The sequence below is a fragment of the Macaca fascicularis genome, chromosome 3 (assembly GCF_037993035.2).
Source record: "Macaca fascicularis isolate 582-1 chromosome 3, T2T-MFA8v1.1".
NCBI lineage: Eukaryota > Metazoa > Chordata > Mammalia > Primates > Cercopithecidae > Macaca > Macaca fascicularis.
The window spans coordinates 183,884,938-183,898,545 of NC_088377.1; the positions used below are offsets into that span (position 1 = coordinate 183,884,938).

Consider the following 13,608-nt stretch of genomic DNA (forward strand, 5'->3'; position numbering starts at 1 on the left):
CCTTGTCAAAGACATAAGTGAAATTACAATTTATTGAATGCCTACTGTGTGCTAAGTACTACACTACATGGCTTATATAAGTCATTTTATTTATTCCCAACAATCCAGAGAAATATTATTGATCTCATTTTAGAGATAAAGCAAGTGGGATCAGAAAGGTTTAATTACTTAATTATTGGCTTAAGGACACATAGCTAGTAGCTGTTGAAGTTGGAATCAATGATTGATCTCAAATCTGTGCTCTTTGTACTACACTACAGTGGACAATTTGATTCTATTCCAACTGTTATAGTCAGTGACTTCAAATGAAAGCTTTTTTCTACCCTGATTTCCTATTTCACAAAACCAGTTTTGTGATTTATAAAATCCACCTGTTCCTGGAGTGAATACACAAAGAGGAGAGTTGCAAATTCTAAGAAGTCTTGAAAGTCTCATCAGTGCAGTAACTAGTGTTCATCTCTGTGCACAAAAATAGGCTCTACCTTGTTTTTGTCAGATCTTGTCCTATCAATGGGCATTTATCTTTTAAGATCATAGCTTTTCAAATTTGATAGAGGTATTTATAGAGGATCTTTCTTACTAAATACCACATGAAAGGCAAATAAAATCTTGAGACCCTAAACTCACTATGCCAAAGGGAACAGTTAAGCTTCAGAACTGAGGCGTGCAAAACCGTCTCCCATTTTGTTCTTAAATAATAGCTGCAAAGATAGGATGCCACACATCTTCCCAGGGAGCCCACCTCACAATTTTCTCACAAGAAAATTCCTTGTGGGCTGCAAGATCTTTATCCTAAAAGAGAGTTCTGTTGAATTCCACCCTGACAATGTAAATCAGCAGCTTATTGTTACAGGTATGGATAAAGACTTAACTAAGAGTCATTCCCCCCTCACCTGAGACAAATACATATCTGACTGTGTCCTCTATTCTATGTTTATCTTATGTAAAAATGCAGATTCACTGAGTGGAGAGGAATGCGTAGTTGACCATTCCTCTACTCCTCTTTTCAGATGTAAAATGTGAATTTAGTGAATGCTAATCAAGGCCTCAAAAGAATGCACCCACTTGCCTTATTGATCTACCATCCCCCTTTTGTTTTCCTCTTTCCCCTACTAACCCTTCTTTAATTATTTAATTAACCCCTTTAATTATTGAAGTACCAAACCCTCTTTGGAAAAAGTATAGGCCACTGATCCTACTGTGGCTTGTGTCTCTTTTTCCCTGGATATGTTCTCAATTGCAGCAAAATAAACCTCTAAATTGATGGAAACGTGCCTCAGTCATTATTCTTTGGTTTTACAAGAACAACTTTCTCTACAAATCCTAACATATTGTTAGAGTTTGAGGAGGTTAAAAAATGACACTCTTATTGATACAATAATTGATAGAAAAATTATTTAGGTAGTGAGGGCAAGAGAGTCCTTGGCAGGGCTCCCCTTCCAACAAAAAGCAGCCAAAGAAATGATTTGTTTTTTCTTTTTCTTTTTCTTTTTCCTTTCCTTTTCTTTTCTTTTCTCTTCCTCCTTCTCCTTCTCCTTCTCCTTCTCCTTCTCCTTCTCCTTCTCCTTCTCCTTCTCCTTCTCCTTCTCCTTCTCCTTCTCCTTCTCCTTCTCCTCCTTCTTCTTCTTCTTCTTCTTCTTCTTCTTCTTCTTCTTCTTCTTCTTCTTCTTCTTCTTCTTCTTCTTCTTCTTCTTCTTCTTCTTTTTTGAGACAGAGTCTCACTGTTGCCCAGGCTGGAGTGTAGTGGTATGATCTTGGTACATTGCAACCTCCACCTCCCGGGTTCCAACAATTCTCCTGCCTCAGTCTCCCAAGTAGCTGGGACTACAGACACATGCCACCACTCCTGGCTTTTTTTTTTTTTTTTGTATTTTTAGTAGAGATGGGGTTTCACCATGTTAGCCAGGATGGTCCCAATCTCCTGACCTTGTGATCTGCCTGCCTCGGCCTCCCAAAGTGCTGGGATTACAGGCATAAGTAAGCCATTGCACCTAGCCTCATTTTTTTTTTTTCCTAACAAAGAGCATACAGAAATATTAAGCTACAAACGTAGGTAAGAAAGCTGGAAACTTGCATGGGGGGATGCCTGCAGCTACACCAGAAGAAAAGGTGTATCCGGGGGCCAGGCATGTCCACCATGGAAGCTCCATCTTCCCTTTTTTGTTAGCACATGTACAGTAAGAAAGAAATGGGCAGCATGGTGCAGCTCAGGCCAGAGGGAGTAGCTACTTGTCCTCACTCAAAATAACATATACTGAATTTGGATTTTCTTTCCCCGTCACCATTACTGTCCTAGCGTCACATCCCTTGGATTCTCTGAACGCCTTATTGCATTCCACACAAAAATGATGTGTTCTCCAACCAAGGAGGTCACCTCACCGTGCTAGTGGAGTCTTATGGATAGTGCTAATGCTCATGAAATCCAGTGACCTTTCCATGTTTCACCACCTAGGATCAGCTGACCTTATACAATATCACTCTGATCTATTGCAATTTTAGGACAAGCTCAAGTTGAGAGACATCTTTGGAGGCTAAGGTGCTCCTCTGAAAAGTGGCCTCCCAACCATTTTTCTCCCAAACTAAAATTTCAGTTAATAAAATATGTGAAGATGAAGCTCTCACAGTTGCACTTAATAATTCACACTCAAAATTTAGCTTCTCCACACTGCCAGCCAGGCATTACTGATTCAGGGGTTTTAGAGCCCTGGAGAGATCAAGTCTTCCTACTGGAACTTCTGCTTCCCGAGGGGGTTCTCTTCTTCCCTAGCTGGGCTGAAAGACACCAGTAGTCCACTTGTAGCAGCCACAGGCTGAACTCTCTAAAATCTGTTCTTGTTTTTGTTTTTTTAAATACTCAGTCAACTGGCCAAAAAAACACCTCCCCACGTAAAACTATCAATTAAAACTCTCAGGAGGTAACAGACTACAGGGTGAAGTTGAAAGAGAAGGAAGGAAGGGAGGAAAAAATACTATAGAGTGAGAAAGTGGAGTTCCTGGGCAACTAGCTTTATATAAAAGGCAAGTATGTACTAGGAAAATCTGTCATTGATTTCCCATTTATCTGCTGTGCCATAAACCTCAGTTAACTTTTATAGTAACTCCTCATGTCTCCAGCAAACACCCAGAATCCTGCAAAATGAATGACCAGAATCCATCTATGGCATTGAGAGCTGTATGGGCAAGGAGAAGTTTAGTGTAATACCTCCCTCTCACCTTTGCCCTCCCCTACACTTCTAATTAGATGACTCTTTATTAGACTTTCTTTTTTCAATCAGCATAGTAATGTGCCAAAATCACACATTGTCTAATGGCTGTGGAGTGGTCTTTATTTTATGTCAGTTACCAATTCGTCACAGAGAACATAATTCCCACTTCATAAACTTCAGTTATCTAAGGAATTTGGGGTTTTCCATTCTTATCTAGAAGGCAAGAAGGATTGTTAGGAATAATCACAGTGAAGATATGTACAAGTGAAACTGCTCAAGCACCCATTCTGTTTAGCAGAAGTGAGACAGGTATGCATGGGGCAATGTAAGGAATTAATTTATATTCAGTTCTAAAGCTGAACGATGGAGACAAGCCGTGTCACATGGTCCACAACTGCCGCAGGAGCTCAGTTATTTTGGATTACATTTTCAATCCAGGGTACATAGTAAAAAATTTTGGCATAGATGCCAACATCGGCTCTCAAAACACATCCATCCGCAAAAGACAGGATTCCTTGAAGCATCCCATTGCAGATTGCCGGGGCAGCAGAAACTTCCTGCCAGGAAAACAATAATAACAGCAACAAAAAAGCAGGTTATCTTTCTGGCAAGACAGAAGGAAGAAAATGGGAAAATTAAAGCATGGAGAGTATTTTACCTTGCAGGGCTGCCTCCTTCCTGGCACGATGCCCACACACAGCATGTTTTCCCTGATGTTGTAGGTTTGATAGGCATCGCGGCACTGAGGCTTGGAGATTACAGAGATGTTCACAGTTTGCAGTGAATCAGGCTCCTTGTCTAAAGAAAAGACAGAAGTCAAACTTCCTTAAGAGTTCTCTTAGGTATTAAACCCTCTTCTAAAAAACTTTTCTTCTCCTACCATCAGAAATTAAAAGAGATCAAACATTTAGAGAAATCAGAACTGTGGCACTTAGGACAACGAAGGTACAGGAGATGATCAGATTAACAATTTCTTATGATGCAAATGTCTGACCTTATAAAAGCGATCAAATTCTTGGAAGTTATATGTAAATATGAGACACTCCTGCAATGAAATGAAACACTTTGTTTTAAACTTTTTTGGAAATTTGGCTGGGCACAGTGGCTCACGCCTGTAATCCCAGCACTTTGGGAGGCCCAGACAGGCGGATCACCTGAGGTCAGGAGTTCGAGACCAGCTTGGCCAACATGGTAAAACCCTCTCTCTACTAAAAGTAGAAAAATTAGCTGAGTGTGGTGCTGAGAGCCTGTAATCCCAGCTACTTGGGAGGCAGGAGAATCACTGGAATTTGGGAGGTGGAGGTTGCTGTGAGCTGAGACCCTGCCATTGCACTCCAGCCTGGGTGACCAGAGACTCCATCTCAAAAAAAAAAACTTTTCTCGAAATTTAAGCATTCCAAGAGTTTCCTTTGACATGTAATTTTTAGAATCTGGAGGAATTTACAGATATCTGGCCTACTTTCTCATTTGTCAGGTCAAAACAAAACCAAGTATCTGCACAAAAAAGTCACTGAAAAAACAGTTTTCTTAAACATATAAAGCTAGTATGTGGTAAAGCTGGGATTTAAAACTGGGTTTCCTGGTTCCTAATTAAAGTTCTTTTCTTTATGTCAATGGTCCACAAAGTGTGAACTGTGCACACTTATAACAAAATTTGTCAAATCTGAAACAAAATGAGAAAAGCAACAAAGTAGTATGAACACATGTGGCACATGTTCTTTCCACAGACGTTTCTTTGGGAAGAAGTGCTGAATTTTAAGATTTTTTTTTTAAATAATGGAGGAGTATGTTTAATGTTTTTATTTGAAAATAATGTGTTAGGTCTTGAAAAGAAAATGTTTGAGGTCCTTCACTTTATTTTCCAAGCAATAATTTCACGGCTAAACATTTCTTTTGGGAATACTTCCGTAGGAAATTCTTACTTAACTACTTCATGAGCCAGATAAAAATAAGATGCATTTTTTTTGAAGTTATATCTCGTTTTGACCCATGTGCCATAACCCAGATGAATCAAACATACTGGTCACCAAAAGGACATTTGGCTCTTTCCAAAAATCAGATTGACTGTCAGAGGACAAATAATTTCTACTTCTTAATATATGCAAGAAAATGTGCTCCAAATCTGAAGGTATTTACTAAGCAATAGATTTAAAAGGCTTGAATCATGGCAACAATGATAGAATAAGTATATATCTGCCCACTGGCTTCTATAAAAAGAAAGTGGTGATGGATAGATGAATGTAACCTGACAGGCTTGTTTCAAATAAAACTCCTTTTCACACTATAGTATCTAGTGTATGATGTGTATTATACATACTCAAACTTATGAGTAAAGTTGCGTTAATAATTCTTCCTGAGGGATTATATCATTGTTCTATTTTGCTAAAAGTTAATCAACTCCCCTTCACCACTACTCTCAACTCTCATAATTAACAACTATAGGCAGTTAATTAGGGTTTGCATAAAAATTTGGAGATGGGGTAATGGGCAGATGGGGATGCAACTTAGAAAACAGAAAGCTGCATTGAGTTGTGGGAGTTTTTTATGGAATATGAAATATGAGGCATAGAAGAAAGCTTAGATAGAATATCTAGTTCAGGAGTTTCAATTTATGTATAGAATATTTTCATTGATAAAAATAATGGGAACTCTTTGTCAGTTTTCTGAAGAAATGAGTGAATGCTTAGAATGTTACCAGTTAAAAATGTTGATTTCAGAAGTTCTTCTTAAAGTTTTAACTGTGTATCTTTATTACAATCTTTCATAAGGAAGTTCTATCTCATTTAGTAAAATATGATGCATTGATTTTACATTTAATACATTGATATTTATTTCAAGTTGCTTTATTGCCTGAAATGGTTTGAAAATACACAACGTCGTAGTCTGCTTTATTTTAGAGTTAAGGAAATTGAGGCTCCAAGGTAAAATGATCTGCTGTCACATAGAAAATTAGGATTAGAATACAAATGTTTTCTTTCCACTAAAACCGCTTCTACCATATATGAAAGAGAAAATGATAGAAAGATACAGTGAGTGAGTAAAAAACCCAAAAACCTTGAAGCACTCCTTCAGTAAGGTACAGAGAAAAGGAAAGGGGAGAAAGAGGATGAATAAAGTGGTTAGAAGAAAGCTTCACTAGGCAGAATTGAAGAAGCCAAGAGTTGCAAAGGTGTAGAAGCATGTCTAATTCTGAGAGAACGTTGTCTTGAACTCACAGATATCACACACGTTGTAGCTCCAGGTGGAGACAGAGCACATGGTATTCTCAGAGATAGTTTGGTAGGGCAGGTTGGCTAGTTTCACATAGTCGTTGAGTTCAGCCTCTGTTTTCAGCTTGATGAGCATGAGGTCATGATCGATAGACGTGATTGAGAAGCGTGGGTGATGAATCATCTTCTCATAGCCAATCACTTGCAGATGGTTTTCATTGGAGTCTGCTGGGATTGTAACCCCCAGTATCACCCGAAGCTTTCTGGAACAATATAGACGTTTATGAGTGGACTTAACAGAGATGGCTTCTCCATCTTTGTGAGCCTATATTATTATATTATTCCTCCCCACAGACCTTTTTCTGTACCCTCCTATGTCTCCCAAAGGCCTTTCTAATCCCATTTAATTGGGAGATGGTCTCAGAGAGTGAGAGTCTGTGCCCAACCTGAGAACCAAAAGAATGGAATACCTTTGAAGGCTTATCACTCACGGTAAATTGCAGTGTGCAGCTGTGATCACCCAAAGTGGGTGGATCAGGACTCCAGCGCAGGGCAAGTAGTCAGATTTCAAGTAGACCAAGTAGGGAGGAGTGGAACTGACTGTGTAATCTGGATTAAAGGCCAAAGCAACTGGAAAGAGAAGCATAGAAAAGAAATTCCAAGATTTCACTAGAAGAACTTCAGGAAAGTCATTTAATAGGCTCCAAGTTCCCCTACCCTTTTCTCTAGCAACTTTATCTGTAAACTAAATCTGTAAAATGACTTACTTTGTTCTAAAACATGAAGAAAATGATAAATGGTAGAAACATATCTCTTTTGAAAAACAAAAAGTGTTTGGCTTTTTCGTTGTCAATAAAGTCTTTCAAATTAAATGTTAAACTTTCTTAAATACCTTCCACAATTTAGTGGGTTGTATGCTAAGTCAATGCATTTTTTTTTACTAGCAATTTTAGAATGCTTTAATAAGTCTTATCTCTTTTTCCCAACAACAACTCAAGACAGAATTATGTAAGTATCACGACAAGAACAGACCAAATGCTAAGAGTCTGAGGAGGGGAAAAATAATTTATTGTTTTAACAAATATACATTGAGCACCTACTATATGTCAAGCTCTGTTTTAGGAGCTTGGGCTAAATAGTGAACAAAGTAGATATTCCTGCTCTCATTTACTATGATTAATGAATATATTCAGTAATAATAAACACAACACACACATAAACTATGTAGGATATTAAATGGTGATTAGTGCTCTGGAAAAACACACAAGTAAACTATATATGATGTTAAATGTTGATTAGTGCTATGGAAATAAAAGTAGGACAGGGAAAGAGAGAAAGGTATTACCAATTGTGTATTGGGGGAGAAGGAGGGGTATCAGGTGGTATTTGTTTGTTGTTTGTTTGAGACAGGATCTCACTCTGTTGCCCAGATTGGAATGCAGTGGCAAGATCAGGCTCACTGCAGCCTCAACCTCCTGGGCTCAAGCAATCCTCCTGAGTAGCTTGGACTACAGGTGTGTGCCACTACATCTGGCTAATTTTTAAATTTTTGAATTTTTTTTATAGAGATGGAGTCTTGCTATGTTGCCCAGGCTGGTCTCAAACTCTTGGGCTCAAGTGATCCTCCCACCTCAGCTTCCCAACGTGCTGGGATTATAGGCGTGAGCCACCACATCCAGCCTCAGGTAATATTAAACCAGTCATCAGAGTAGAACTTCATGGGCAATGTTGAACAATAACATGAAGATGGGGGAAGTTGCATAGTCAAATATCTGGGCGAAGGGACTCCAGGCAGAGGAAACAGCTGCAACATGGGTCCTGAGGCTTATGTCAGTTACGTCACAGAGGCCATGGCTGCTGATCCAGAGTGAATGAAGGGGAGCAGAGCAGGAAAGGGGCTCAAAGGTGAATGGAGGGTTTTGTAGACTATTGTAAGAACTCGGCCTTGTTTCCTGAGTACAAATGGAACCACTCAAGGATTTGTGCAAAGAAGTGATGACAGTCTCCTCATGGAGAACCTGTAGAGTGCAGAAGTATAGAGGTAGAGCCATCTGTTAGGAGAATAATTTGCTAATCCAGGCAAGAGGTGGTGGCTTGGATCATTGTGAGCAGTGGAGATGGTGAGATGTGATTGGATTTAGGATATGTTTAGAAGATAAAGCCAATAACGTTTTTCTAAGAGGTCAAATGTGGGGTATGAGAGAAAGAGAAGATTTATGAATAAACCTGGGTTTATGCCTGAGTAACAGGAACTGTGCCAGGAGATATCTGACTCTTCAATGTTCTGCTCTGCCCTCTGTGGTGCAGAACATCAATTCTGTTGCAGGCAGGTCCAGAGTCAGCTCTTAGGAGTGGGTCTGGTATTTGAGTGACAATGTCCACACCTCCCGCAAAAGCACATAAGCAATCCTCCTGTGGCAGGCAGGCAGGCACTATCACAGGAGGATACTTGATGGGAACAGGGCAGTGGGGAGGGACAGAGAACCATTCTACACTTGAGCTCTGGAATGACACCTCTCGCTGTTACTCATCTTTCATGCTTTTCCCAGGATTTCTCTTTGGTGAGTAAAGAGACAAATATGCACACACTCACCAGTCAGATTCAAGAGAGCCCAAAGGAAGATAAACTTCATGTTGATGTTGAAAGCCCAGTTTAGCTGCAGTCTCTGGAAAACATGGAAGAGAGAGAGAAAACGACTAAATAAAATAAAGCAAGATTCTAGAATTGGAAAAATATATCATCTGAATTATTTTAGTAGCAAGATTCAGTTTTAGAAATGGTGTCCATTACACAGAGGAGGACGTAGTGTCGTCTGTCAGAGAGATAAGAATAGAATCAAGTGACTGGTCCCCAATACGACTGAAATGATTCTGGAATTCAGAGTTCTGCACTCCGTCTTCAGGGAAGAAAGTACCAAAGCTAAGATAAGTTGAAGTTCATGATGTCTCTATAGCCACCTCCTGTCTGGTCTCCTTTTTGCCAGCCTTGGCAGGCAGGTGCCCCTTTAAACTATGTGTGGGCTGCTGCCCCTCCTGTCTGTGTGATGCTATCCCCCACTATGAGATGGTATTTTTCTCCAGTGGACATAAGGTAGCCCTGTGGAGCTGACATTGCTTCCTCTGCCTGACATTAAACTCCTCTTCAAAATACGTTAACCTTTTCCTTCATGTCACTGTTTATCCATTTATTCTGTGAACCAACCTGCAAATTATTTATCTTATGTATCTAACTTGTGCCAGGATCTGTGCTTGCTGTTGGGGTTGCCTCAATTTATGGACTTCTTCCTTACCTTCCAAGGGCTTACAGACTAGTGGGAAAGATACTTAAGCTGATGGTTATGAAACAAAGTATTCAGGGCTAAAAATTGAGATATGTCACAGACTAGACACAAATATTTGCAAAACACATATCTGTTAAATAATTCATGATAAGCAAATATTAAAATTCAACATTAAGAAAACAACACAACCTAAAAGTGGGCCAAAGATCCTTACCAAATGTTTTAGTCTGCTTGGACTACCATAAAAAAATACCACAGTCTAGGTGTCTTACATGACAGATAACTTACTTTCTTATAGTTCTGGAGGTCAGAAGTCCATGATCAAGGTGCTATCAAATTCAGTTTCTGGTGAGGCCTCTCTCCCTGGCTTGTGGATGATCACCTTCTTACCGTGTTCTCACATGGCCTTTCCTCTGTGCACACAGAGAGAAAGAGGGAAAGAAAGCTCTCTGGTGACTCTTTTTATAAGGACACAAATCCTATTGGATCAGGGTCCCACCCTTCTAACCTAATTTAGCCTTAATTAGTTCCTTTTAGGCCCTATCTTCAATAGAGTTGCATTAAGGTTTAGGGCTTCAAACAGATATATTTTGCAGTGATGGGGAAGATAACACCAGAGAATATAAACAGATGGTAAATGGCATATGAAAAACTTCTTAACTTAGTATGTCATTAGGGAATTACAACAACAATAGGATACCACTACATACCCTGTGGAAGGGCTTAAATCCAAAGAGTGAAAAAAAAACAGATGCTAGTGAGGATATGAAGTATCAGGAACTGATGCTGGTGAGAATTTATTGCTGATGAGAGTGCCAAATGGTACAGTCACTTTAGAAAATAGTTTGGAAGTTTCTTATTAAGCTCAACATAACTTTACTATATGACACAGCTATTACACTTCTTGATACACCAAAAGATTTGAAAACTTGTCTTCACAAAAAATCCTACACATAAATATTTATAACTTCTTTGTTCAAAGTTGCCAAATCTTGGAAGCAACCAACATGTCCTTCAATAGACAAATGGATAAGCAAAGTGTGATTCATCCGTATAATGAAATGTTATTCAGAGATTTTATGATTTAAAAAACTTAACTCTCAAGTCATGAAAAGACAAGGAGTAAACTTATATGCATGTTGCTAAGTGAAAAGAGCTAGTCTGAAAAGATTATATACCATACAATTCCAATTATATGACATTCTGGGGAAGGCAAAGCTATGAAGACATATGTGTATGCAAGAACCTTTTTCCTATAATGACTTCTTTTCCTCTGGATAGATACTGAGCAGAGCAGTAGGATTGCTGGATCATATGGTAGATCTACTTTCAGTTCTTTAAGGAATCTCCACACTGTTTTCCATAGTGGTTGTACTAGTTTACAATCCCACCAACAGTGTAAAAGTGTTCCCTTTCCACCACATCCATTCCAGCATCTATTATTTTTTGATGTTTTGATTATTGCCATTCTTGCAGGAGAAAGGTGGCATCACACTGTGGTTTTGATTTGCATTTCCCTGATCATAGTGACGTTGAGCATTTTTTTCATATGTTTTTTGGTCATTTGTATGTATTTTTTTAAAGAATTATCTATTCATGTCCTTAGCCCACTTTTTGATGGGATTGTTTTTTTCTTGCTGATTTGTTTGAGTACTTTGTCGATTCTGAATATTAGTCCTTTGTCAGATATATAGATTGCAAAGATTTTCTCAGGGTTGTCTGTTTACTCTGCAGATTATTTCTTTTGCTGTGCAGAAGTTTTTTAGTTTAATTAAGTACCATCTATTTATCTTTGTTTTTGTTGCATTTGCTTTTGGGTTCTTGATCATAAAGTCTTTGTCTAAACCATTGTCTAGAAGGGTTTTTCCTATATTATCTTCTAGAAATTGTATGGTTTCAGGTCTCAGATTTAAGCCTTTGGTCTATCTTGAGTTGATTTTTGTGTAGAGTGAGAGATGAGACTAGTTTCATTCTTCTACATGTGGCTTACCAATTATCCCAGTGCCATTTGGTGAATTGGCTGTCCTTTCCCCACTTTATATTTTTGTTTACTTTGTCGAAAATCAGTTGATTATAAGTATTTGGCTTTATTTCTGGGTTCTCTATTCTGTTCCATTGGGCTATATGCCTATTTTTATACCAGGACCATTCTGTTTTGGTGGCTATGATCTTATAGTATAGTTTGAAGTCAGGTAATGTGATACCTCCAGTTTTGTTCTTTTTGCTTAGTCTTGCTTTGGCTATGTGGGCTCTTTTTTGGTTCCACATGAATTTTAGAATTACTTTTTCTAGTTCTGTGAAGAATGATGGTGGTATTTTGGTGGGAATTGAATTGAATTTGTAGATTGCTTTTAGCAGTATGATCATTTTCACAATATTTATTCTACTCATCCATGGGCATGGAATGTGTTTTCATTTGTTTGTGTCTTCTATGATTTCTTTCAGCAGTGTTTTGTAGTTTTCTCTGTCGAGGTATTTCACCTCCTTGGTTAACTATATTCTTTTTTTTCTTTTTTTAGTTAATTAATTAATTTACTTTTTTGGCAGCTATTGTAAAAGGGATTGAGCTCTTGATTTGATTCTCAGCTTAGTTGCTGTTGGTGCATAGCAGTGCTACTTATTTGTGTACATTAGTTTTGTGTCCTGAAACTTTGCTGAATTCATATACCAGTTCTAGGAGCTTTTTGGAAGAGTCTTTAGGGTTTTCTAGGTATGCGATCATGTCATCAGCAAACAATGAGAGTTTGACTTTCTCATTACTAATTTGGATGCCATTTATTTCTTTCTCTTGTCTGATTGCTCTGGCTAGGACTTTCAGTACTATGTTGAATAGAAGTGATGAAAGTGGGCACCCTTGTCTTATTCCATTTCTTAGGAGGAATGCTTTCAACTTTTCCCAATTCAGTATAATGGCTGTGGGTTTGTTATAGACAGCTTTTATTACCTTAGGGTATGTCCCTTCTATACCACATTTTGCCAATTTTGCTAAGGGTGTTAATCATAAAGAGATGTTGGATTTTGTCAAATGCTTTTTCTGCATCTACTGAGATAATCATGTGATTTTTGTTTTAATTCTTTTTATATGACATATCACATTGGTTGCCTTGCAAATGTTAAATGATCCCTGCATCCTTAGTATGAAACCCACTTGATCATGGTGGATTATCTTTTTAATATGCTGTTGGATTCTGTTAGCTAGTATTTTGTTGAGGATTTTTGCATCCATATTCATCATGGATATTGGCCTGTAGTTTTCTTTTTTGTTATGTCCTTTCCTGGTTTTGATATTAGGGTGATACTGCCTTCATAGAATGATTTAGAGAGGATTCCCTTTTTGGAATAGCATCAATATCTTTTGGAATAATGTCAGTAGGATTGGTACCAATTCTTCTTTGAATGTCTGATAGAATTCAGCTGTGAATCTATCTGATCCTGGACTTTTTTTGTTGGCAACTTTTTAATTAACATTTCAATCTTACTGCTTGTTATTGGTCTGTTCAGAGTTTCTATTTCTTCTTGGTTTAATCTAGGAGGGTTGTATATTTCCAGGAATGTATCCATCTCCTCTAGATTTTCTAGTTTATGTATGTGAAGGTGTTCATAGTAGCCTTGAATGATCTTTTGTATTTCTGTGGTATCAGTTGTAATGTCTCCCATTTCATTTCTAGTTGAGCTTATCTGGATCTTCCCTTTTCTTTTCTTGGTTAATCTCACTAATAGTCTATCAATTCTATTTATCTTTTCAAAGAACCAGGTTTTTTTTCATTTTTGTTTTGTATTTTCTTTTGTTTTTATTTCCATCTCATTTACTTTTGCTCTAATCTTGGTTATTTCTTTTCTTCTTCTGGGTTTGGGTTTGGTTTATTCTTGTTTCTCTAGTTCCTTGAGGTGTAACCTTAGATTGTCTATTTG

The 13,608-nt window shown here is 38.1% G+C and overlaps 1 protein-coding gene across 1 annotated transcript; it reads right to left on the reverse strand.

The window, feature by feature from the left end:
- Positions 1-3,442: 3,442 nt before the first annotated feature.
- Positions 3,443-9,048, reverse strand: PRSS58 (serine protease 58). The gene is made up of 5 exons (XM_005551003.4): positions 9,009-9,048; positions 6,907-7,045; positions 6,422-6,678; positions 3,865-4,004; positions 3,443-3,763 (listed from the first exon to the last, which is right to left on the reverse strand). Exons 1-5 carry the CDS (start codon positions 9,046-9,048, stop codon positions 3,614-3,616), a joined length of 726 nt encoding a protein of 241 aa, XP_005551060.2. The 3' UTR covers positions 3,443-3,613.
- Positions 9,049-13,608: the final 4,560 nt, after the last annotated feature.